Here is a 25,300-nt window from a genome sequence, read left to right as displayed (position 1 = left end):
TATCCCCATTTCATAAGCCTCTAAAAATCAGGGCATTGAATCTTGCTGTCAATAGGGAAAATTAAATGTGAAAGATCACGTTCATTTAAAAACAGATTAAAACAATTAGATTCTAAAACTGGCACAATGCATTTTTATACTCAAGATAAACTTTTTTTCTTTTTTTAGATTTGAGAACCTGTATATGTGTGTTTTTCAAATAGCAAAAAAAAAAATGTGCCACAGTGACTCTGTTTTGGAATTGTTTACACAGAGGAGTCAACGTAACGTGCTCAAATTTCAATCCTAAGCACAATATTTTTAAAGTCAGAGGTGATTAATTAAAACTATCATATACAATTTTTCGTACATTAAACATCAGAAAATTAATCCTCTAGTCCAAAACGGAATTATTGTCAATAAAGGTCATTATTATTTATGCAGAAATAATATAATGAACACACTGAGATGTAACTTCCTCATTAAAGAAAAAAATGTAAACATGTACAAGTAGTTTTACGAATCAGAACAGGGGAAAGAAAACTGCTAGGCCTCCTGCCCTTCTAAAAACAAGCAGGCTGGGGCGCTTCACCCATCATAGCCACCCCGTGGAGCGCCCACAGCTAGCCAGTTCCCACACAGGCCCCTTCGTCTGCCGTCCATTGGGTGCCGAGCCTTCAGGATGGAAGGTCCCGTTCCTTAGGAGGCAGACCTCAGAACCCATTCTCCCAGGCTCTTCAGCAACTTTGTTGCCATGGTTTTGGTCTGTGTCCTCACCTGAATCCCATGTTCAATTACAATTCTCAGTGTTGGAGGTGGGGCCTGGTGGTGTTTCCAGAAGTGGTGGGTTCTTGGTCTCACTGACTTAAAGAATGAAGCCGTAAACACTCGTGGTGAGTGTTAACAGTTCTTAAAGATGATGTGTCCAGACCTTGTTCCTTCTGATGTTTGGACGTGTTCGTAGTTTTATTATTCTGGTGGGTTCGTGGTCCTGCTGGCTTCAGCAGTGAAGCTGCAGACCTTCACGATGAGTGTTACAGCTCTTAAGGTGGCGCGTCTGGAGTTGTTCATCCCTCCTGATGGGTTCGTGGTCTCGCCGGCCTCAAAAGTGACGCTGCAAACCTTCTCGGTGAGTATTACAGCTTGTAAAGGTAGTGCAGACCCAAAGAATGATGAACAGCAAGATTAATTTCAAAGAGCAAAACAACAAACCACCCACACCTCCGAAAAGGACCAAGCGGTTTGCAGTTGCTGGCTTGGTCAGCCTGCTTTTATTCCCTTATCTGGCCCCACCCACGTCCTGCTGATTGGTCCATTTTACAGAGAGCTGATTGGTCCATTTTACAGAGAGCTGATTGGTCTGTTTTGACAGGGTGCTGATTGGTGTGTTTACAATCCCTGAGCTAGACACAGACTGCTGATTGGTGCATTTACAATCCTCTAGCTGGACATAAAAATTCTCCAAGTCCCCACTGGATTAGCTAGACACAGAGCACTGATTGGTGCATTTACAAACCTTTAGCTAGACACAGAGTGCTGATGGGTGTGTTTACAATCCCTGAGGTAGACACAGAGAGCTGTTTGGTACATTTAAAATCCTCTAGCTAGACATAAAAGTTCCCCAAGTCCCCACCAGATTAGCTAGATAGAGTGCTTATTGGTGCATCCATGAACCCTGAGCTAGACACAGAGTGCTGATTGGTGCATATACAAGCCTCTAGCTAGACATAAAAGTCCTCCAAGCCCCCACCCCCCTCAGGAGCCCAGCTGGCTTTGCCTGTGCCCCTGCACTTCTCAGCCCTTGGGTGGTCGATGGAACCCTGCGCCACCGGCACCGCAGAGCAGGGGGCGGTGCCTACTGGGGAGGATCGGGCTGCATGGGAGCCCACGGGGGATGGGGGAGTGCAGGGGGGGGCACTGGGGGGGGCGCTGGGGGAGGGTTGTTGGGCATGGTGGGCTGCAGGTCCGGAGCCCTGCCCCACGGGGAGGCGGCTGATGCTCGGTGAGAATTTGAGCACCATGCAGGCGGGCTGGCAGTGCTGGGGGGTGATCCAGTGCACCCTCTGCAGCTGCTGGCCCAGGTGCTAAGCCTGTCACTGCCCTGGGCCGGCGGCGCTGGCCCACGCTCAGAGTGCAGGGCTGCTGAGCCCGCGCCCACGCACCCACCAGGAACTCACACTGCCGCGCGCAGCCCAGGTTCCCACCCGCGCCTCTCCCTCCACACCTCCCCGCAAGCAGAGGGAGCCAGCTCTGGCCTCGGCCAGCCCAGAGAGGGGCTCCCACAGTGCAGCCACAGGCTGAAGGGTTCCTCAAGTGCGGCCAGAGTGGACACCGAGGCCGAGGAGGTGCCGAGAGCAGAGGGAGGGCTGCTAGCACGTTGTCACCTCTCATTACAGTCATTTACAGTGTAGGCTCTGTGGAGAGGATATCTCCTGTCATAGTTGAAGTCTGAATTGACCTTAAGTTCCCTGCCTCCAGACCCTATTTTCCTGCCTCAGTGGGAGGGGATGGCGTCATGGGGGTGGTTTCCCTGGCTTAACACCATCCCCCTTGGTGGTGTCATCATGATAGTGAGCTCTCGTGAGATCTGTTTGTTTAAACTGTGTGGTACCTCCCTTTTCTCACTCTTGCTCCTGCTCTGGCCACGAGAGACACCCCTCCTGCTTTACCTTCTGCCATAATTGGAAGCTTCCTGAGACATCCCCAGACGCTGACACTGCCATGCTTCCTGTACAGCCTGCAGAACCATGAGCCAATTAAACCTCTTTTCTTAGCAATTACCCGGTGTCAGGTATTTCCTTATTTTCTTTTTTCTGAAACGGAGTTTCACTCTTTTTGCCAAGGCTGGAGTGCAGTGGCACAGTCTTGGCTCACTGCAACCTCTGCCTCCTGAATTCAAGCAATTCTCCTACCTCACCCTTCAGAGTAGCTTGGATTACAGGCATCCGCCACCATGACCAGCTAATTTCTTTTTGATAATTTTAGTAGAGTCGGGTTTTCACCATGTTGGCCAGGCTAGTCTCGAACTCCTGACCTCAGGTGATTCACCCACCTCGGCCTCCCAAAGTGCTGGGATTACAGGAATGAGCCATCGCACCTGGCCATCAAGCTGAACAATTTTAAGGTCTGTTTCTTTCCCAATGTAGAGTAAAGGTTGGGACAGGAAAGAGGGCTAGAAACCTGACTTCAGCTCCCTGCCCAGGGCTGAACTCTCCAGTATCCTGATCACTTCTCATTCAACCTTGCTTGTACTCCCCTGTGATCGGTAGCTTATTACCTCAAAACAGAATATTCTAAGTCAACCTTTGACCCTCTTACCAAGTAAGATTTCCCATTTGAACCCCAGCTCCCAGATACTTAAAGGCCTTCTGTGGGCCACGTTCTCAAGGGCCCCTGGCCATCTGCTTGCCTGTTCTAGTTTCTCTCCTCCTCCACCCACATGGTGAAATGTCCCCTCCCACTCCCCAGCAAGGTGGTGTCCTCTGAGACTGAGTAGTCAGCAACTTAACACCAAGGGCCACCAATGATCAAATCCATGAGAGTTGATCTGAGGAGTTATGTATTAGGGATAAGAAACAGTAACCACTCAGTAAATAGTGGCTATTATTATTATATCATCATCATTATTACCCTCATGTTGCTCCAGGAGAACTCCTATTCAACCTCCAAAACCCCATGTGGTTTCACCCATCCTGCAGAGATTGAGCTCAAAATCAGAGAATTGTGATTTTGTGATTATTTGATGAGTTCCCAAACTGGGGTCCTTAGATCAGCTGGGCCATCCCTGAGGTCTCTCAGCATCCAGCTCTGTTCTTTTCCTGGGCATGGGTCTCAGGCCCGGCCAGACCGGATGAGGAGTGTGCAGACGCAGGCAGTGTCAATTCGAATCCATCGCCAGCCCACACGGCCCTGGGCATCAGCGGTCAATGCCCGCACATAGGACTGCTTGGCCTTGCACTCAGATACCCAGTGCCTCCTGTCCACTCCCCGGCAGCCCCGTCCACCTGCCCCCGGGCCACCTTCCTCAGCGTTATCAGCCTTGCAGCGGGTTTCAAAGAAGTACTGGCGGAGGGGACTGCCGCCAGCTGCAGGCACCTTGCCCAACACCTCCACCTCGCGCCCACGCAAGTCCACAGTGGTCCGGCGGTCTGTCACCCAGCCACTGACTGCATCGCACACAGCCAGCTCACCCCGACGACTCGCTGGTGCAGTTTCGCTCACCCCACGCCGGCTGCGGTTGGCCGGGGAACCTGCTGACTCCCGAAAGGCCCCAGCCTCCAGCAGGAAGAGCAGAGGGGGCCCAGCAGGGGCACCCCTAGACAGGACTACTCGGGGGGGAGAGAAGGTCCCACTCAGGGGCCAGAAAAGGGGGCAATGTTGAGGGTGGGGGTTGGGACTCAATTGGCACACTGGGGAGGAGGAAAAGGAGGAGGATGGGGAGGGAGCATGAGGGGAGATGGAGCATCTCTCGGAGCACCTGGAGACAGAGAGAGGGAGGCTGGGATTAGAGAAGGGGGTAAAAACTTCAGTGGGGAAAGAAGTTGGGAACCCCAGGGGAGGCTTGCCTGCCAGGATTGTGGGGAAGCCCTTGTTCTAGAAGTTTGGGGGACCCTATATCTAGGACTTGCATAACACCCAACTTGTAGATTAATAATAAATATTCAACAACTACAGGCCAGGCACTATGCCTCACACCTGTAATCGCAGCACTTTGGGAGGCTGAGGCGGGTGGATGACTTGAGGTCAGGAGTTCGACAGCAGCCTGGCCAACATGGTGAAACAACATCTCTACTGATAATACCAAAATCAGCCAGGCATGGTGCTGCACGCCTGTGATCTCAGCTACTCGGGAGGCTGAGGCAGGAGAATCGCCGGAACCCGGGAGGGCCGAGATTGCAGTGAGCCAAGATCGTCCACTGCACTTCCGCCTGGACAACACAGTGAGACTCTGTCTCAAAAAAAAATAAAAATAAAAATAAAAATAAGGCCGGGCATGGTAGCTCACACTTGTAATCCCAGCATTGTCGGAGGCTGCAGTGGGCGGATCAGCTGAGGTGAGGAGTCCCAGACCAGCCTGACCAACATGGAGAACCCCCATCTCTACTAAAAATACAAAATCTCCTCGGGCATGGTGGTGCATGCCTATAATGCCAGCTACTTGGGAGGCTGAGGCAGGAGAATCGCTTGATCCCAGGAGGTGAAGGTTGCAGTGAGCCAAGATCGTGCCATTGCACTTCAGCTTGGGCAACAAAAACAAAGCTCTATCTTAAAATAATAATAATAATAATAATAATAAAATAAAAATTAAAAATGTTCGGCCGGGCACAGTGGCTCATGCCTGCAATCCCAGCACTTTGGGAGGCCGAGGTGGGTGCATCACGTGAGGTCAGGACTTTGAGACCAGCCTGGCCAACATGGTGAATCCCTGTCTCCACTAAAAAAAATTACAAAAATTAGCTGGGTGTGGTGGTGCACGCCTGTAGTCCCGGCTACTCAGGAGGCTGAGGCAGGAGAATCGCTTGAACCCAGGAAGCAGAGATGCAGTGAGCCAAGGGCGCACCACTGCACTCCAGCCTGGGTGACAGGGCCAGACTCCGTCTCAAAAAAAAAAAATAAAAATAGAAAATAGTCAACTACTATTACTCAATAGCAACAAATGGTAAAATACAGGATCAGAGAAAGTAATGATTTGTGCCCGGTCACACAGCCAACAAATGGCAGAGATGGGACTTCACCTCTGGGCAACTGCACTCTGCCATCCTTCCTGTAGAACTCTGAGGAACCGAGAGTCTTGCATCCTGGAGGATGTTCCAATCAATTTTTTTTTTTGAGGGGGAGTCTCACTTGTTGCACAGGCTGGACTGCAGTGGCTCAATCTCGGCTCACTGCAAGCTCCGCCTCCCCGGTTCACACCACTCTCCTGCCTCAGCGTCCCGAGTAGCTGGGACTACAGGCGCCCGCCACCACGCCTGGCTAATTTGTTGTATTTTTTAGTAGAGATGGGGTTTCCCCGTGTTAGCCAGGATGGTCTTGATCTCCTGACCTTGTGATCTGCCCACCTCGGCCTCCCAAAGTGCTGGGATTACAGGCATGAGCCACTGCACCTGGCCCAATTTTTTTCTTTTTTTTTTTTTTTTGAGATAGAGTCTGAGTCTGTCTGGCCAGGCTGGAGTACAGTGGCACAATCCTGGCTCACTGTAGCGCCTGCCTCCTGGGTTCAAGTGACTCTCCTGCCTCAGCCTTCTGAGTAACTGGAATTACAAGCGCCTGCCACCGTGCCCAGCTAATTTTTGTATTTTTAGAAGAGATGCAGTTTCACGACATTGGCCAGACTGGTCTCAAACTCCCAACCTCCAGTGATACTCCTGCCCTGGCCTCCCAGAGTGCTGGGATTATAGGCGTGAGACACCACGCCTGGCCCCAAACAAATTGCTTTATGACGAGGTCTCCCAATGTTTCCCCACTGCACTTGAACTCCTGGGCTCAAGCAATCCTCCTGCTGTGGCTCCTGAGTAGCTGGGACTACAGACTCAAGCCACCACGCCTGGCCACATTCCACAATTCAGAGAAAGTCCACAAGCTGGAATCCTAGGGAGACCCCGATTCACCTCAAAACTGCCACTAAGGAGGTAAAACGCTGCCCCTCTGAGGCAGGCTTCAGTTTCCCTGTGTGTGAAATTGACCTGGCGCTGGGAGAGGCTGGTGGAGGCGCGGATTTTGCAGTTTCCCTACAACATTCTGGAAGCCTGTGGTTCTGGGAAAGGGTGGCGTGGAGAAGACTGGGAAACAACCAGTGGTCACCAGAGCTGTAGCACCTCCTCCACCTCCGAGCTCTGGGGCTGGGAACCCCAGGCTTCGGGGCCCCTGTGGAGGACGCAGGTGGCCCCTTCTTTCCTGACATCTCAGGAGAGGGAGGGACAACCGGCTAGGGGAAGAAAAGCACAGGAAGGTTATACAGCCAGACGGGGAAGGGGCCAAATCTCTGAACAACCCCTTCCCCGAGTTCCTCTTCAAGTGCAGGGTACCCGAGAGTCAAGGCCCCGCCCCCTTTCCAGAGGCCCCTTTTCTACCCAGGTGACGGGTCCTAGCTGGGATGGGAGGCAGATGGACGGAGGGGAGCGGGGAGGAGGGGAAGGGAGAGGCAGTGGATGAAGGAGGATGGAAGAGATGACATCCCCCTCGGCCCATTCATCCCATTCAGGTCCCCAAGCCGCCCCCCACCCGCACCTGCACTGCCAGTGCCAACGTCAGAGGGAGGAAGAGGGAGCTCGGCTTAGAAGGCTGAGGCCCTGCCCCCTGGGCCACACCGATCATGTGGCCTTCCTTCTCCCCACAGAAGGCCAGACCATGGACACCTCCTGAGCTGGAGGTCATCCTCCATCTCCACCCTGTTTTCTCTTTCTTTCTTTCCTTCCTTCTTTCTTTCTTTCTTTCTTTCTTTCTTTCTTTCTTTCTTTCTTTCTTTCTTTCTTTTTTTTTTGAGATGGAGTCTCGCTCTGTCATGGAGGCTGGCGTGCAGTGGCGCGATCTCTGCTCACTGCAAGCTCCCCCTCCTAGGTTCACTCCATTCTCCTGCCTCAGCCTCCCAAGCAGCTTGGACTACAGGGGCCCGCGAGCAAGCCCAGATAAGTTTTTGTATTTTTAGTAGAGACGGGGTTTCACCGTGTTAGCCAGGAAGGTCTCGATTCCCTGACCACATGATCCACCCGCCTCCGCCTCCCAAAGTGGTGGGATTACAGGAGCGCAGCACCACGCCCAGCTAATTTTGGTATTATCAGTAGAGATGTTATTTCACAGTGTTGGCCAGGCTGCTCTTGAACTCCTGACCTCAAGTCAACCACCCGCCTCAGCCTCCCAAAGTGCTGGGACTACAGGTGTGAGCCATAGTGCCTGACCTGGAGTAGTTGAATATTTATTCTTAATCTACAAGTTGGGTGTGATGCAAGTCCTGTACATGGAGTCGCCCAAACGTCTAGAACAAGGGCTTCCCCATAATCCTGGCAGGCAGGCCTCCCCTGGGGTTCCAAACTTCTGTCCCCACTGAAGTGTTTATCCTCTTCTCTAATCCCAGCCTCCTTTTCCCTGTTTCCATGTCCTCTGAGAGGTGCTCCCGCTCCCCCAGGCTCCCTCTGCATCCCCCTCATTTTCTTCCTCCCCAGTGTGTCATTGGAGTCCTAACCCCCACCCTTGACATTGTCCCCTTTTCCTACTCCAAAGTGGGACCTTCTTTTCCCCCGAGTGGTCCTGTCTAGGGGTGCCGCTGCCGGGCCCCCTCTGGTCTTCCTGCTGGAGACTGGGGCCTTTTGGGAGTCAGCAGGCACCCGGGCCAACCGCAGCCAGTGTGGGGTGAGCGATACTTCACCGGCGAGTCATCAGGGTGAGGCTGGCCGTGTGCGATGCAGTCAGTGTCTGGGTGACAGACCCCCGGACCGCTGTGGACTTGGGTGTGCTCGAGGTGGAGGTGTTGGGCGAGGCGCCTGCAGCTGGCGGCAGTTCCCTCCGCCAGCACTTCTTTGTCACCTGCATCAAGGCCGATAACTCTGAAGAAGGTGGCCCAGGGGTAGGTGGAGGGGCTGCCGCCGGCGTGTGGACCGGGGGGCACTGGGTGTCTGAGTGCAAGGCCAAGCAGTCCTATGTGCGGGCATTGACCGCTGATGCCCAGGGCCGTGTGGACTGGCGATGGATTCAAATTGGCACTGCCTGTGTCTGCACACTCCTCAGCCGGACTGGCCGGGCCTGAGACTTATACCCAGGAACTGGTCAGGCAGAAAAAGAACAGAGCTGGATGCTGAGAGACCTCAGGGTTGGCCCAGCTGCTCTACGGATGGACCCCAGTTGGGGAACTCATCAAATCATTGCAAAATCACAACTCTCTGAATTTGAGCTCAATCTCTGTAGGATGGGTGCAACAACATGGGGTTTTGAAGGTTGAATAGGAGCTCTCCCAGGGAAACTTGAGGGTAATCATGATGATGATGATAATAATAATAATAGCCACTATTTACTGAGTGTTTACTCTTTCTTAGCCCTAATACATAACTCCTCGGATCAACTCTCATGGATTTGATCGTTGGTGACCTTTGGTGTTAAGTTGCTGACTGCTCAGTCACAGAGGACACCACCTTGCTCATCCTGGGGAGTGGGAGGGCACATTTCACGACGTGGATGGGGGAGGAGAGAAACTGGAACATGCAAGCAGATGGCCAGGGGACCTTGAGGACATGGTCTACAGAAGGCCTTTAAGTATCTGGGAGCTGGGGTTCAAATGAGAAATCTTACTTGGTGAGAGCAGGCAGGGGTTGGCTTAGAATATTCTGTTTTGAGATAAAGAGCTACCAATCACGGGGGGAGTATAAGCAAGGTTGAATGAGAAGTGATCAGGATGCTGGAGAGTTCAGCCCTGGGCGGGGAGCTCAAGTCAGGTTTCTAGCCCTCTTCCCTGTGCCAACCTATACCCTACATTGGGAAAGAAACAGACCTTAAAATTGTCCAGCTTGATGGCATCGCGGGAAAGGGACTAAGTCCAGATAATGTTCTCCGAGGCTGCGGCTTCGGGGGCAGGACACACCTCCTGCGGGCCTATTCAATAATCAGTTAAATCACCTGAAGCCCACGCATTTCCGGGGAGCGCTCCGGGCACCCTGGCTTGAGGGTAGAGTGGGCGGAGGTCCCTAAGGGAGAGGTGGGGCTCGGGCTGAATCCCTCGTTGGGGGCACCAGGGTCAAGTGGCTAACCTGGCAGCACAGTCACGGGGAGGCCCTCTCTCATTGGGCAGAAGCTAAGTCCGAAGCCGCGCCCCTCCTGGGCGAGGAGGTTCCACCTCCTAGGTTCCCGTGATTCTCCTGCCTCAGCCCGAGTAGTGGGACATCCCACTTGCTCCCGCCATTCTGTTTACCACAGGTGACAACCGCCATGGCTGAGAGGCAGGGAGGTCCCCCGAGGACCGAGCAAGGCTCGGTCTCCCAAAATAAAAAAAACATACATTGAAGTAATTTAAAAACACGTAGGAAGATGTCATTTCTTCCTATCAAGGCGTCCTCCCTTTATGTATTGTTGTTACATAGGGAACGATAAAAAAAATTTTTTTTTCAACCAATGTGGACCAGGTTGGCCTCGAACTCGTGCACCTCGAACCCTCGCCTCCCTGAGGGCCCGAGGGCAGGCGCAACCGGCCGGAGCCACAATGGCTCCGGGTGTCGGGGCTCTCCTTTATGCCCTTTGAGCTTACGCAGGGTGGTGGAGCCAATCACGAGAGGCTCACCCCTGACGTCACCCAGTCCCCAGGGCCAGTGAGGGCCCTGCGTTCCATGGCGCCCCCTGGAGGGAGGAAGGGGAACTGTATCTGAGAGAGAGCAGCCAATTGGGGCCGCTGACTCGGGCCGGGTTCCCGTGCCGCGTCCAACACCCCTCGCTCCCTGTCTCACTCCCCCACGGAGACTCAATTTACTTTCCATGTCCACATCCCCAGTGCTTGCGGAAGATATCCCGCTAAGAGAGAGACATGTCAAAGGTAGGGTAGATCCACATTTCCAGGCACCAAGGATGGAGATGTTCCAGGTAAGACTGCAGGGCCCCTGGGCACCTTCCACGTCCTTCCAGGCCATCACTGGCATGAGAAGGGGCAGACCCGTGTGAGCTGTGGAAGGAGGCCTCTTTCTGGAGGAGCGTGACCCCCGGTAAGCTTCAGGTGGGGCAGTTCCTGAGGGTGGGGATCTGAAATGTTGGGGTATCTCAGGTCCTCTGGGCTGTGGGGTGGGCTCTGAAAGGCAGGTGTCGGGGTGGTGGGTCCTGAATAGGAGATGCCGGGAAGGGTCTCTGGGTCTTTGTGGGTGGTGTACCACGCGGGATGGGAAGGCCAGGGCTCAGGGCTGTGCTCACAGACCCGGGTGAAGCAGTGTCCTCGCCCCAGGGGCTGCTGCTGAGCATGGGCGGGACATGGGCATCCAGGGAGACGCTTCGGCCACGGTGCCGCCCCATCAATGCCACCTTGGCTGTCGAGAAGGAGGGCTGCCCCGTGTGCATCACCGTCAACACCACCATCTGTGCCGGCTACTGCCCCACCATGGTGAGCTGCCCGGGGCCGGGGCAGGTGCTGCCACCTCAGGGCCAGACCCACAGAGGCAGCCGGGGAGGAAGGGTGGTCTGCCTCTCTGGTCAGGGGCTGCGGAACGGGGTGTGGGAGGGCAGGAACAGAGGGCTTCCTGGACCCCTGAGTCAGACCTGTGGGGGCAGCTGGGGAGCTCAGCCGAGGCGCTGGCCCCAGGCACATGCTCATTCCCCCTCTCACACGGCTTCCAGACCCGCGTGCTGCAGGGGGTCCTGCCGCCCCTGCCCCAGGTGGTGTGCAACTACCGCGATGTGCGCTTCGAGTCCATCCGGCTCCCTGGCTGCCCGCGCGGCGTGAACCCCGTGGTCTCCTACGCCGTGGCTCTCAGCTGTCAATGTGCACTCTGCCGCCGCAGCACCACTGACTGCGGGGGTCCCAAGGACCACCCCTTGACCTGTGATCACCCCCGCTTCCAGGCCTCCTCTTCCTCAAAGGCCCCTCCCCCCAGCCTTCCAAGTCCATCCCGACTCCCGGGGCCCTCAGACACCCCGATCCTCCCACAATAAAGGCTTCTCAATCCGCACTCTGGAGGTGTCTTTCTGTGGGCTCAGGACAACCACACTCACACAGGGTGGGTCCAGCTTCCAAACCATTTTATACAGAGTCACGGTATCAGAACTCTGGTAGAGAACAGGGTGGACGGCTGGGCGCGGTGGCTCACGCCTGTAATCCCACCACTTTGGGAGGCCGAGGCGGGTGGATCATGAGGTCAGGAGATCGAGACCATCCTGGCTAACACGGTGAAACCCCGTCTCTACTAAAAATACGGAAAGTTATCCGGCCTTGGTGGCGGGCGCTTGCAGGGGAATGGAGTGAACCTGGGAGCGGGAGGTTGCGGTGAGCAGAGATCACGCCACTGCACTCCAGCCTGCACGACAGAGCGAGACTCCATCTCAAAAAAAAAAAGAAAGAAAGAAAGAAAAAGAAAAGAGGGTGGAGATGGGGGATGACATCCAGCTCAGGAGGTGTCCATGGTCTGGCCTTCCGTGGGGAGAAGGAAGGCCACACGATTGGTGTGGCCCAGGGGGCAGGGCCTCAGCCTTCTAAGCCGAGCTCCCTCTTCCTCCCTCTGAGGTTGGCACTGGCAGTCCAGGTGGGGGCTTGGGGACCTGAATGGGATGAATGAGCCAAGTGGGATGTCATCTCTTCCATTGTCCTTCATCCACTGCCTCTCCCTTCCCCTCCTCCTCCGCCCCCTCCACCCCCCGGTCCATCTACCTCCCATCCCAGCCAGGAGCCATCACCTAAGTAGAAAAGGGGCCTCTGGAAAGGGGGCGGGGCCTTGACTCTTGGGTACCCTGCGCTTGAAGACGAACTCTGGGAAGGGGTTTTTCAGGGAGTTGGCCCCTTCCCCACCTGGCTGTATAACCTTCCTGTTCTTTTCTTCCCCTAACCGGTTGCCGCTCCCTCTCCTGAGATGTCAGGAAAGAGGGAGCCACCTGCGTCCTCCACAGTGGCCCCGGAAGCCTGGGGTTCCCAGCCCCAGAGCTCAGAGGCGAAGGAGGTGCTACAGCTCTGGTGACCACTGGTTGTTTCCCAGTCTTCTCCATGCCACCCTTTCCCAAAACAACAAAACAAAACAAAACAAACAAAAAAAATTGGGCCTGGCGCAGTGGTTCATGCCTGTAATCCCAGCACTTTGGGAAGCCGAGCGGGCGGATCACAAAGTCAGGAGATCAAGACTATCCTGGCTAACACGGGGAAACCCCGTCTCTACTGAAAAATACAACAAATTAGCCAGGCGTCCTGGTGGGCGCCTGTAGTCCCAGCTACTTGGGAGGCCGAGGCAGGAGAATGGCAGGAACCCGGGAGGCGGATCTTGCAGTGAGCCGAGATCGCGCCACTGCAGTCCAGTCTCAACAACAGAGCGAGACTCCGTCAAAAAAAAAAAAAAAAAAAAAAATTGATTGGAACATCCTCCAACATGCAAGACTCTCAGTTCCTCAGAGTTCTACAGGAAGGATGGCAGAGTGCAGTTGCCCAGAGTTGAAGTCCCATCTCTGCCATTTGTTGGCTGTGTGACCAGGCACAAATCATTAATTTCTCTGAGCCTGTATTTTACCATCTGTTGCTATTGAGTAATAGTAGTGGACTATTTTCTATTTTTATTTTTATTTTATTTTATTTATTTATTTTTTTTGAGACGGAGTCTGGCCCTGTCACCCAGGCTGGAGTGCAGTGGCGTGATCTCGGCTCACTGCACCTATGCTTCCCGGGTTCAAGCGATTCTCCTGCCTCAGCTTCCTGAGTAGCTGGGACTACAGGCGCGCACCACCACACCCAGCTAATTTTTTTTTTTTTTTTTTTTTTAGTAGAGACAGGGTTTCACCATGTTGGCCAGGCTGGTCTCGAAGTCCTGAACTCAGGTGATGCACCCGCCTCGGCCTCCCAAAGTGCTGAGATTGCAGGCATGAGCCACTGCGCCTGGCCGAACATTTTTAATTTTTATTTTATTATTATTATTATTATTATTATTACTTTTTGAGATGGAGCTTTGTTTTTGTTGCCCAGGCTGAAGCACAATGGCGGGATCTTGGCTCACTGCAACCTCCGCCTCCTAGGATCAAGAGATTCTCCTGCCTTAGCCTCCCAAGTACCTGGGAGTATAGGCATGCACCACCACGCCCGACGATATTTTGTATTTTTAGTAGAGATGGGGTTTCTCCATGTTGGTCAGGCTGGTCTGGAACCCCTCACCTCAGCTGATCCACCCACAGCAGCCTCCGACAATTACAGGCGTGAGCCACCGCGCCCAGCCGTCCACCCTGTTCTCTACCAGAGTTCTGATACCGTGACTCTGTATAAAATGGTTTGGAAGCTGGACCCACCCTGTGTGAGTGTGGTTGTCCTGAGCCCACAGAAAGACACCTCCAGAGTGCGGATTGAGAAGCCTTTATTGTGGGAGGATCGGGGTGTCTGAGGGCCCCGGGAGTCGGGATGGACTTGGAAGGCTGGGGGGAGGGGCCTTTGAGGAAGAGGAGGCCTGGAAGCGGGGGTGATCACAGGTCAAGGGGTGGTCCTTGGGACCCCCGCAGTCAGTGGTGCTGCGGCGGCAGAGTGCACATTGACAGCTGAGAGCCACGGCGTAGGAGACCACGGGGTTCACGCCGCGCGGGCAGCCAGGGAGCCGGATGGACTCGAAGCGCACATCGCGGTAGTTGCACACCACCTGGGGCAGGGGCGGCAGGACCCCCTGCAGCACGCGGGTCTGGAAGCCGTGTGAGAGGGGGAATGAGCATGTGCCTGGGGCCAGCGCCTCGGCTGAGCTCCCCAGCTGCCCCCACAGGTCTGACTCAGGGGTCCAGGAAGCCCTCTGTTCCTGCCCTCCCACACCCCATTCCGCAGCCCCTGACCAGAGAGGCAGACCACCCTTCCTCCCCGGCTGCCTCTGTGGGTCTGGCCCTGAGGTGGCAGCACCTGCCCCGGCCCCGGGCAGCTCACCATGGTGGGGCAGTAGCCGGCACAGATGGTGGTGTTGACGGTGATGCACACGGGGCAGCCCTCCTTCTCGACAGCCAAGGTGGCATTGATGGGGCGGCACCGTGGCCGAAGCGTCTCCCTGGATGCCCATGTCCCGCCCATGCTCAGCAGCAGCCCCTGGGGCGAGGACACTGCTTCACCCGGGTCTGTGAGCACAGCCCTGAGCCCTGGCCTTCCCATCCCGCGTGGTACACCACCCACAAAGACCCAGAGACCCTTCCCGGCATCTCCTATTCAGGACCCACCACCCCGACACCTGCCTTTCAGAGCCCACCCCACAGCCCAGAGGACCTGAGATACCCCAACATTTCAGATCCCCACCCTCAGGAACTGCCCCACCTGAAGCTTACCGGGGGTCACGCTCCTCCAGAAAGAGGCCTCCTTCCACAGCTCACACGGGTCTGCCCCTTCTCATGCCAGTGATGGCCTGGAAGGACGTGGAAGGTGCCCAGGGGCCCTGCAGTCTTACCTGGAACATCTCCATCCTTGGTGCCTGGAAATGTGGATCTACCCTACCTTTGACATGTCTCTCTCTTAGCGGGATATCTTCCGCAAGCACTGGGGATGTGGACATGGAAAGTAAATTGAGTCTCCGTGGGGGAGTGAGACAGGGAGCGAGGGGTGTTGGACGCGGCACGGGAACCCGGCCCGAGTCAGCGGCCCCAATTGGCTGCTCTCTCTCAGATACAGTTCCCCTTCCTCCCTCCAGGGGGCGCCATGGAACGCAGGGCCCTCACTGGCCCTGGGGACTGGGTGACGTCAGGGGTGAGCCTCTCGTGATTGGCTCCACCACCCTGCGTAAGCTCAAAGGGCATAAAGGAGAGCCCCGACACCCGGAGCCATTGTGGCTCCGGCCGGTTGCGCCTGCCCTCGGGCCCTCAGGGAGGCGAGGGTTCGAGGTGCACGAGTTCGAGGCCAACCTGGTCCACATTGGTTGAAAAAAAAATTTTTTTTATCGTTCCCTATGTAACAACAATACATAAAGGGAGGACGCCTTGATAGGAAGAAATGACATCTTCCTACGTGTTTTTAAATTACTTCAATGTATGTTTTTTTTATTTTGGGAGACCGAGCCTTGCTCGGTCCTCGGGGGACCTCCCTGCCTCTCAGCCATGGCGGTTGTCACCTGTGGTAAACAGAATGGCGGGAGCAAGTGGGATGTCCCACTACTCGGGCTGAGGCAGGAGAATCACGGGAACCTAGGAGGTGGAACCTCCTCGCCCAGGAGGGGCGCGGCTTCGGACTTAGCTTCTGCCCAATGAGAGAGGGCCTCCCCGTGACTGTGCTGCCAGGTTAGCCACTTGACCCTGGTGCCCCCAACGAGGGATTCAGCCCGAGCCCCACCTCTCCCTTAGGGACCTCCGCCCACTCTACCCTCAAGCCAGGGTGCCCGGAGCGCTCCCCGGAAATGCGTGGGCTTCAGGTGATTTAACTGATTATTGAATAGGCCCGCAGGAGGTGTGTCCTGCCCCCGAAGCCGCAGCCTCGGAGAACATTATCTGGACTTAGTCCCTTTCCCGCGATGCCATCAAGCTGGACAATTTTAAGGTCTGTTTCTTTCCCAATGTAGGGTATAGGTTGGCACAGGGAAGAGGGCTAGAAACCTGACTTGAGCTCCCCGCCCAGGGCTGAACTCTCCAGCATCCTGATCACTTCTCATTCAACCTTGCTTATACTCCCCCCGTGATTGGTAGCTCTTTATCTCAAAACAGAATATTCTAAGCCAACCCCTGCCTGCTCTCACCAAGTAAGATTTCTCATTTGAACCCCAGCTCCCAGATACTTAAAGGCCTTCTGTAGACCATGTCCTCAAGGTCCCCTGGCCATCTGCTTGCATGTTCCAGTTTCTCTCCTCCCCCATCCACGTCGTGAAATGTGCCCTCCCACTCCCCAGGATGAGCAAGGTGGTGTCCTCTGTGACTGAGCAGTCAGCAACTTAACACCAAAGGTCACCAACGATCAAATCCATGAGAGTTGATCCGAGGAGTTATGTATTAGGGCTAAGAAAGAGTAAACACTCAGTAAATAGTGGCTATTATTATTATTATCATCATCATCATGATTACCCTCAAGTTTCCCTGGGAGAGCTCCTATTCAACCTTCAAAACCCCATGTCGTTGCACCCATCCTACAGAGATTGAGCTCAAATTCAGAGAGTTGTGATTTTGCAATGATTTGATGAGTTCCCCAACTGGGGTCCATCCGTAGAGCAGCTGGGCCAACCCTGAGGTCTCTCAGCATCCAGCTCTGTTCTTTTTCTGCCTGACCAGTTCCTGGGTATAAGTCTCAGGCCCGGCCAGTCCGGCTGAGGAGTGTGCAGACACAGGCAGTGCCAATTTGAATCCATCGCCAGTCCACACGGCCCTGGGCATCAGCGGTCAATGCCCGCACATAGGACTGCTTGGCCTTGCACTCAGACACCCAGTGCCCCCCGGTCCACACCCTGGCGGCAGCCCCTCCACCTACCCCTGGGCCACCTTCTTCAGAGTTATCGGCCTCGAAGCGGTGACAAAGAAGTGCTGGCGGAGGGAACTGCCGCCAGCCGCAGGCGCCTCGCCCAACACCTCCACCTCGAGCACACCCAAGTCCACAGCGGTCCGGGGGTCTGTCACCCAGACACTGACTGCATCACACACGGCCAGCCTCACCCTGATGACTCGCCGGTGAAGTATCGCTCACCTCACACTGGCTGCGGTTGGCCCGGGCGCCTGCTGACTCCCAAAAGGCCCCAGTCTCCAGCAGGAAGACCAGAGGGGGCCCGGCAGCGGCACCCCTAGACAGGACCACTCAGGGGGAAAGAAGGTCCTACTTTGGTTCAGGAAAAGGTGACAGTGCCGAGGGTGGGGTTAGGACCCCATTGACACACTGGGGAGGAAGAAAATGAGGGGGATGCAGAGGGAGCCTGGGGGAGCGGGAGCACCTCTCAGAGGACATGGAAACAGGGAAAAGGAGGCTGGGATTAGAGAAGAGGATAAACACTTCGGTGGGGACAGAAGTTTGGAACCCCAGGGGAGGCTTGCCTGCCAGGATTACGGGGAAGCCCTTGCTCTAGAAGTTTGGGGGACTCCATATATAGGACTTGCATCACACCCAACTTGTAGATTAAGAATAAATATTCAACAACTCCAGGTCAGGCACTATGCCTCACACCTGTAATCCCAGCACTTTGGGAGGCTGAGGCGGGTGGATGACTTGAGGTCAGGAGTTCGAGAGCAGCCTGGACAACATTGTGAAACAACATCTCTACTGTTAATACCAAAATCAGCCAGGCGTGGTGCTGCACGCCTGTGATCTCAGCTACTCGGGAGGCTGAGGCAGGAGAATCGCTTGAACCCGGGAGGGCCGAGATTGCAGTGAGCCAAGATCGTGTCACTGCACTTCCGCCTGGACAACACAGTGAGACTCTGTCTCAAAAAAAAAAAAAAAAAAAAAAATAAGGCCGGGCATGGTGGCTCACACTTGTAATCCCAGCATTGTCGGAGGCTGCAGTGGGCGGATCAGCTGAGGTGAGGAGTTCCAGACCAGCCTGACCAACATGGAGAAACCCCATCTCTACTAAAAATACAAAATATCCTCGGGCGTGGTGGTGCATGCTTATAATGCCAGGTACTTGGGAGGCTGAGGCAGGAGAATCGCTTGATCCCAGGAGGCGGAGTTTGCAGTGAGCCAAGATCGCGCCATTGCACTTCAGCTTGGGCAACAAAAACAAAGCTCCATCTTAAAAAAATAATAATAATAATCATAAAAAAGATAAAAATTGTTCGGCCGGGCACAGTGGCTCATGCCTGCAATCCCAGCACTATGGGACGCCGAGGCGGGTGCGTCACCTGAGGTCAGGACTTTGAGACTAGCCTGGCCAACGTGGTGAAACGCTGTGTCTACTAAAAAAATTACAAAAATTAGCTGGGTGTGGTGGTGCACGCCTGTAGTCCCAGCTACTCGGGAGGCTGAGGCAGGTGAATTGCTTGAACCCGGGAAGCATAGGTGCAGTGAGCCAAGATCGCGCCACTGCACTCCAGCCTGGGTGACAGGGTGAGACTCCATCTCAAAAAAAAAAAAAAAAAAAAGATGAAATAAAAATAAAAATAGAAAATAGTCAACTACTATTACTCAATAGCAACAGAGGGTAAAATACAGGCTCAGAGAAATTAATGCTTTGTGCCTGGACACATAGCCAGCAAATGGCAGAGATGGGACTTCACCTCTGGGCAACTGCACTCTGCCATCCTTCCCGTAGAACTCTGAGGAACCGAGAGTCTTGCATCTTGGAGGATGTTCCAACAACTTTTTTTTTTTTTTTTTTTTTTTGAGGTGGGGTCTCACTCTCTCACCCAGACTGGACTGCAGTGGCTCGATCTCGGCTCACTGCAAGCTCTGCCTCCCGGGTTCAAGCCATTCTCCTGCCTCAGCCTCCCGAGTAGCTGGGACTGCAGGCGCCTGCCACCACGCCTGGCTAATTTGTTGTATTTTTTAGTAGAGACGGGGTTTCCCCGTGTTAGCCAGGATGGTATTGATCTGCTGTCCTTGCGATCTGCCCACCTCGGCCACCCAAAGTGCTGGGATTACAGGCATGAGCCACTGCGCCCGGCCCAATTTTTTTTTGTTTGTTTTGTTTTGTTTTGTTTTGTTGTTTTTTTTTTTGAAACAGAGTCTCACTCTGTCTGGCCAGGCTGGAGTACAGTGGCGCAATCCTGGCTCACTGTAACGCCTGTCTCCTGGTTTCAAGCGATTCTCCTGCCTCAGCCTTCTGAGTAACTGGAATTACAAGCGCCTGCCACCGTGCCCAGCTAATTTTTGTATTTTTAGTAGAGATGCAGTTTCACGACATTGGCCAGACTGGTCTCAAACTCCCAACCTCCAGTGATACTCCTGCCCTGGCCTCCCAGAGTGCTGGGATTATAGGCGTGAGACACCACGCCTGGCCCCAAACAAATTGCTTTAAGACGAGGTCTCCCAATGTTTCCCACTGCACTTGAACTCCTGGGCTCAAGCAATCCTCCTGCTGTGGCTCCTGAGTAGCTGGGACTACAGACTCAAGCCACCACGCCTGGCCACATTCCACAATTTAGAGAAAGTCCACAAGCTGGAATCCTAGGGAGACCCCGATTCACCTCAAAACTGCCACTAAGGAGGTAAAACGCTGCCCCTCTGAGGCAGGCTTCAGTTTCCCTGTGTGTGAAATTGACCTGGCGCTGGGAGAGGCTGTTGGAGGCGCGGATTTTGCAGTTTCCCTACAACATTCTGGAAGCCTGTGGTTCTGGGAAAGGGTGGCGTGGAGAAGACTGGGAAACAACCAGTGGTCACCAGAGCTGTAGCACCTCCTCCACCTCCGAGCTCTGGGGCTGGGAACCCCAGGCTTCGGGGCCCCTGTGGAGGACGCAGGTGGCCCCTTCTTTCCTGACATCTCAGGAGAGGGAGGGACAACCGGCTAGGGGAAGAAAAGCACAGGAAGGTTATACAGCCAGACGGGGAAGGGGCCAAATCTCTGAACAACCCCTTCCCCGAGTTCCTCTTCAAGTGCAGGGTACCCGAGAGTCAAGGCCCCGCCCCCTTTCCAGAGGCCCCTTTTCTACCCAGGTGACGGGTCCTAGCTGGGATGGGAGGCAGATGGACGGAGGGGAGCGGGGAGGAGGGGAAGGGAGAGGCAGTGGATGAAGGAGGATGGAAGAGATGACATCCCCCTCGGCCCATTCATCCCATTCAGGTCCCCAAGCCGCCCCCCACCCGCACCTGCACTGCCAGTGCCAACGTCAGAGGGAGGAAGAGGGAGCTCGGCTTAGAAGGCTGAGGCCCTGCCCCCTGGGCCACACCGATCATGTGGCCTTCCTTCTCCCCACAGAAGGCCAGACCATGGACACCTCCTGAGCTGGAGGTCATCCTCCATCTCCACCCTGTTTTCTCTTTCTTTCTTTCCTTCTTTCTTTCTTTCTTTCTTTCTTTCTTTCTTTCTTTCTTTCTTTCTTTTTTTTTTGAGATGGAGTCTCGCTCTGTCATGGAGGCTGGCGTGCAGTGGCGCGATCTCTGCTCACTGCAAGCTCCCCCTCCTAGGTTCACTCCATTCTCCTGCCTCAGCCTCCCAAGCAGCTTGGACTACAGGGGCCCGCGAGCAAGCCCAGATAAGTTTTTGTATTTTTAGTAGAGACGGGGTTTCACCGTGTTAGCCAGGAAGGTCTCGATTCCCTGACCACATGATCCACCCGCCTCCGCCTCCCAAAGTGGTGGGATTACAGGAGCGCAGCACCACGCCCAGCTAATTTTGGTATTATCAGTAGAGATGTTATTTCACAGTGTTGGCCAGGCTGCTCTTGAACTCCTGACCTCAAGTCAACCACCCGCCTCAGCCTCCCAAAGTGCTGGGACTACAGGTGTGAGCCATAGTGCCTGACCTGGAGTTGTTGAATATTTATTCTTAATCTACAAGTTGGGTGTGATGCAAGTCCTGTACATGGAGTCGCCCAAACGTCTAGAACAAGGGCTTCCCCATAATCCTGGCAGGCAGGCCTCCCCTGGGGTTCCAAACTTCTGTCCCCACTGAAGTGTTTATCCTCTTCTCTAATCCCAGCCTCCTTTTCCCTGTTTCCATGTCCTCTGAGAGGTGCTCCCGCTCCCCCAGGCTCCCTCTGCATCCCCCTCATTTTCTTCCTCCCCAGTGTGTCATTGGAGTCCTAACCCCCACCCTTGACATTGTCCCCTTTTCCTACTCCAAAGTGGGACCTTCTTTTCCCCCGAGTGGTCCTGTCTAGGGGTGCCGCTGCCGGGCCCCCTCTGGTCTTCCTGCTGGAGACTGGGGCCTTTTGGGAGTCAGCAGGCACCCGGGCCAACCGCAGCCAGTGTGGGGTGAGCGATACTTCACCGGCGAGTCATCAGGGTGAGGCTGGCCGTGTGCGATGCAGTCAGTGTCTGGGTGACAGACCCCCGGACCGCTGTGGACTTGGGTGTGCTCGAGGTGGAGGTGTTGGGCGAGGCGCCTGCAGCTGGCGGCAGTTCCCTCCGCCAGCACTTCTTTGTCACCTGCATCAAGGCCGATAACTCTGAAGAAGGTGGCCCAGGGGTAGGTGGAGGGGCTGCCGCCGGCGTGTGGACCGGGGGGCACTGGGTGTCTGAGTGCAAGGCCAAGCAGTCCTATGTGCGGGCATTGACCGCTGATGCCCAGGGCCGTGTGGACTGGCGATGGATTCAAATTGGCACTGCCTGTGTCTGCACACTCCTCAGCCGGACTGGCCGGGCCTGAGACTTATACCCAGGAACTGGTCAGGCAGAAAAAGAACAGAGCTGGATGCTGAGAGACCTCAGGGTTGGCCCAGCTGCTCTACGGATGGACCCCAGTTGGGGAACTCATCAAATCATTGCAAAATCACAACTCTCTGAATTTGAGCTCAATCTCTGTAGGATGGGTGCAACAACATGGGGTTTTGAAGGTTGAATAGGAGCTCTCCCAGGGAAACTTGAGGGTAATCATGATGATGATGATAATAATAATAATAGCCACTATTTACTGAGTGTTTACTCTTTCTTAGCCCTAATACATAACTCCTCGGATCAACTCTCATGGATTTGATCGTTGGTGACCTTTGGTGTTAAGTTGCTGACTGCTCAGTCACAGAGGACACCACCTTGCTCATCCTGGGGAGTGGGAGGGCACATTTCACGACGTGGATGGGGGAGGAGAGAAACTGGAACATGCAAGCAGATGGCCAGGGGACCTTGAGGACATGGTCTACAGAAGGCCTTTAAGTATCTGGGAGCTGGGGTTCAAATGAGAAATCTTACTTGGTGAGAGCAGGCAGGGGTTGGCTTAGAATATTCTGTTTTGAGATAAAGAGCTACCAATCACGGGGGGAGTATAAGCAAGGTTGAATGAGAAGTGATCAGGATGCTGGAGAGTTCAGCCCTGGGCGGGGAGCTCAAGTCAGGTTTCTAGCCCTCTTCCCTGTGCCAACCTATACCCTACATTGGGAAAGAAACAGACCTTAAAATTGTCCAGCTTGATGGCATCGCGGGAAAGGGACTAAGTCCAGATAATGTTCTCCGAGGCTGCGGCTTCGGGGGCAGGACACACCTCCTGCGGGCCTATTCAATAATCAGTTAAATCACCTGAAGCCCACGCATTTCCGGGGAGCGCTCCGGGCACCCTGGCTTGAGGGTAGAGTGGGCGGAGGTCCCTAAGGGAGAGGTGGGGCTCGGGCTGAATCCCTCGTTGGGGGCACCAGGGTCAAGTGGCTAACCTGGCAGCACAGTCACGGGGAGGCCCTCTCTCATTGGGCAGAAGCTAAGTCCGAAGCCGCGCCCCTCCTGGGCGAGGAGGTTCCACCTCCTAGGTTCCCGTGATTCTCCTGCCTCAGCCCGAGTAGTGGGACATCCCACTTGCTCCCGCCATTCTGTTTACCACAGGTGACAACCGCCATGGCTGAGAGGCAGGGAGGTCCCCCGAGGACCGAGCAAGGCTCGGTCTCCCAAAATAAAAAAAACATACATTGAAGTAATTTAAAAACACGTAGGAAGATGTCATTTCTTCCTATCAAGGCGTCCTCCCTTTATGTATTGTTGTTACATAGGGAACGATAAAAAAAATTTTTTTTTCAACCAATGTGGACCAGGTTGGCCTCGAACTCGTGCACCTCGAACCCTCGCCTCCCTGAGGGCCCGAGGGCAGGCGCAACCGGCCGGAGCCACAATGGCTCCGGGTGTCGGGGCTCTCCTTTATGCCCTTTGAGCTTACGCAGGGTGGTGGAGCCAATCACGAGAGGCTCACCCCTGACGTCACCCAGTCCCCAGGGCCAGTGAGGGCCCTGCGTTCCATGGCGCCCCCTGGAGGGAGGAAGGGGAACTGTATCTGAGAGAGAGCAGCCAATTGGGGCCGCTGACTCGGGCCGGGTTCCCGTGCCGCGTCCAACACCCCTCGCTCCCTGTCTCACTCCCCCACGGAGACTCAATTTACTTTCCATGTCCACATCCCCAGTGCTTGCGGAAGATATCCCGCTAAGAGAGAGACATGTCAAAGGTAGGGTAGATCCACATTTCCAGGCACCAAGGATGGAGATGTTCCAGGTAAGACTGCAGGGCCCCTGGGCACCTTCCACGTCCTTCCAGGCCATCACTGGCATGAGAAGGGGCAGACCCGTGTGAGCTGTGGAAGGAGGCCTCTTTCTGGAGGAGCGTGACCCCCGGTAAGCTTCAGGTGGGGCAGTTCCTGAGGGTGGGGATCTGAAATGTTGGGGTATCTCAGGTCCTCTGGGCTGTGGGGTGGGCTCTGAAAGGCAGGTGTCGGGGTGGTGGGTCCTGAATAGGAGATGCCGGGAAGGGTCTCTGGGTCTTTGTGGGTGGTGTACCACGCGGGATGGGAAGGCCAGGGCTCAGGGCTGTGCTCACAGACCCGGGTGAAGCAGTGTCCTCGCCCCAGGGGCTGCTGCTGAGCATGGGCGGGACATGGGCATCCAGGGAGACGCTTCGGCCACGGTGCCGCCCCATCAATGCCACCTTGGCTGTCGAGAAGGAGGGCTGCCCCGTGTGCATCACCGTCAACACCACCATCTGTGCCGGCTACTGCCCCACCATGGTGAGCTGCCCGGGGCCGGGGCAGGTGCTGCCACCTCAGGGCCAGACCCACAGAGGCAGCCGGGGAGGAAGGGTGGTCTGCCTCTCTGGTCAGGGGCTGCGGAACGGGGTGTGGGAGGGCAGGAACAGAGGGCTTCCTGGACCCCTGAGTCAGACCTGTGGGGGCAGCTGGGGAGCTCAGCCGAGGCGCTGGCCCCAGGCACATGCTCATTCCCCCTCTCACACGGCTTCCAGACCCGCGTGCTGCAGGGGGTCCTGCCGCCCCTGCCCCAGGTGGTGTGCAACTACCGCGATGTGCGCTTCGAGTCCATCCGGCTCCCTGGCTGCCCGCGCGGCGTGAACCCCGTGGTCTCCTACGCCGTGGCTCTCAGCTGTCAATGTGCACTCTGCCGCCGCAGCACCACTGACTGCGGGGGTCCCAAGGACCACCCCTTGACCTGTGATCACCCCCGCTTCCAGGCCTCCTCTTCCTCAAAGGCCCCTCCCCCCAGCCTTCCAAGTCCATCCCGACTCCCGGGGCCCTCAGACACCCCGATCCTCCCACAATAAAGGCTTCTCAATCCGCACTCTGGAGGTGTCTTTCTGTGGGCTCAGGACAACCACACTCACACAGGGTGGGTCCAGCTTCCAAACCATTTTATACAGAGTCACGGTATCAGAACTCTGGTAGAGAACAGGGTGGACGGCTGGGCGCGGTGGCTCACGCCTGTAATCCCACCACTTTGGGAGGCCGAGGCGGGTGGATCATGAGGTCAGGAGATCGAGACCATCCTGGCTAACACGGTGAAACCCCGTCTCTACTAAAAATACGGAAAGTTATCCGGCCTTGGTGGCGGGCGCTTGCAGGGGAATGGAGTGAACCTGGGAGCGGGAGGTTGCGGTGAGCAGAGATCACGCCACTGCACTCCAGCCTGCACGACAGAGCGAGACTCCATCTCAAAAAAAAAAAAGAAAGAAAGAAAGAAAAAGAAAAGAGGGTGGAGATGGGGGATGACATCCAGCTCAGGAGGTGTCCATGGTCTGGCCTTCCGTGGGGAGAAGGAAGGCCACACGATTGGTGTGGCCCAGGGGGCAGGGCCTCAGCCTTCTAAGCCGAGCTCCCTCTTCCTCCCTCTGAGGTTGGCACTGGCAGTCCAGGTGGGGGCTTGGGGACCTGAATGGGATGAATGAGCCAAGTGG

The 25,300-nt window shown here is 55.3% G+C and overlaps 3 protein-coding genes and 3 pseudogenes across 8 annotated transcripts; 4 read left to right on the top strand and 2 right to left on the bottom strand.

Annotated features, from left to right (window-relative positions):
• Positions 1 to 3,810: 3,810 nt before the first annotated feature.
• On the bottom strand, positions 3,811 to 4,444 carry LOC115933181 (neurotrophin-4-like; annotated as a pseudogene).
• Positions 4,445 to 7,918: 3,474 nt separating this feature from the next.
• On the top strand, positions 7,919 to 8,971 carry LOC134756995 (neurotrophin-4-like; annotated as a pseudogene).
• Positions 8,395 to 11,609, top strand: LOC129526210 (choriogonadotropin subunit beta 7-like). 2 transcript variants are annotated; one of them, XM_055359783.2, is made up of 5 exons: positions 8,395 to 8,539; positions 10,448 to 10,489; positions 10,579 to 10,655; positions 10,889 to 11,044; positions 11,278 to 11,609. In XM_055359783.2, the coding sequence occupies exons 4-5, from the start codon at positions 10,904 to 10,906 to the stop codon at positions 11,590 to 11,592; spliced, it is 456 nt and encodes a 151-aa protein (XP_055215758.1). In that variant the 5' UTR covers positions 8,395 to 8,539; positions 10,448 to 10,489; positions 10,579 to 10,655; positions 10,889 to 10,903; the 3' UTR covers positions 11,593 to 11,609. The 2 variants fall into 2 exon arrangements, with proteins under 2 accessions (XP_055215758.1, XP_063553644.1); XM_063697574.1 differs by lacking the exon at positions 8,395 to 8,539 and adding an exon at positions 9,135 to 9,261.
• A 2,353-nt stretch (positions 11,610 to 13,962) lies between these two features.
• Positions 13,963 to 17,195, bottom strand: LOC129526101 (choriogonadotropin subunit beta 7-like). Of its 4 annotated transcripts, none has more exons than XM_055359474.2 (5): positions 17,033 to 17,195; positions 15,083 to 15,124; positions 14,917 to 14,993; positions 14,528 to 14,683; positions 13,963 to 14,294 (listed from the first exon to the last, which is right to left on the bottom strand). In XM_055359474.2, the coding sequence occupies exons 4-5, from the start codon at positions 14,666 to 14,668 to the stop codon at positions 13,980 to 13,982; spliced, it is 456 nt and encodes a 151-aa protein (XP_055215449.1). In that variant the 5' UTR covers positions 14,669 to 14,683; positions 14,917 to 14,993; positions 15,083 to 15,124; positions 17,033 to 17,195; the 3' UTR covers positions 13,963 to 13,979. The 4 variants fall into 4 exon arrangements, with proteins under 4 accessions (XP_055215449.1, XP_063553643.1, XP_055215448.1 ...); XM_063697573.1 differs by lacking the exon at positions 17,033 to 17,195 and adding an exon at positions 16,311 to 16,437; XM_055359473.2 differs by having other exon boundaries at positions 14,917 to 15,124; positions 17,033 to 17,194.
• On the top strand, positions 15,975 to 22,049 carry LOC134756994 (neurotrophin-4-like; annotated as a pseudogene).
• Positions 21,473 to 24,687, top strand: LOC134757024 (choriogonadotropin subunit beta 7-like). 2 transcript variants are annotated; one of them, XM_063697571.1, is made up of 5 exons: positions 21,473 to 21,617; positions 23,526 to 23,567; positions 23,657 to 23,733; positions 23,967 to 24,122; positions 24,356 to 24,687. In XM_063697571.1, the coding sequence occupies exons 4-5, from the start codon at positions 23,982 to 23,984 to the stop codon at positions 24,668 to 24,670; spliced, it is 456 nt and encodes a 151-aa protein (XP_063553641.1). In that variant the 5' UTR covers positions 21,473 to 21,617; positions 23,526 to 23,567; positions 23,657 to 23,733; positions 23,967 to 23,981; the 3' UTR covers positions 24,671 to 24,687. The 2 variants fall into 2 exon arrangements, with proteins under 2 accessions (XP_063553641.1, XP_063553642.1); XM_063697572.1 differs by lacking the exon at positions 21,473 to 21,617 and adding an exon at positions 22,214 to 22,339.
• The last annotated feature ends 613 nt before the right edge of the window (positions 24,688 to 25,300 follow it).

The sequence above is a fragment of the Gorilla gorilla genome, chromosome 14, assembly GCF_029281585.2.
Source record: "Gorilla gorilla gorilla isolate KB3781 chromosome 14, NHGRI_mGorGor1-v2.1_pri, whole genome shotgun sequence".
Classification (NCBI taxonomy): Eukaryota; Metazoa; Chordata; class Mammalia; order Primates; family Hominidae; genus Gorilla; species Gorilla gorilla.
The sequence above is the reverse complement of the archived record's forward strand: the minus strand, read 5'-3'. Positions and strand labels throughout refer to the sequence as shown.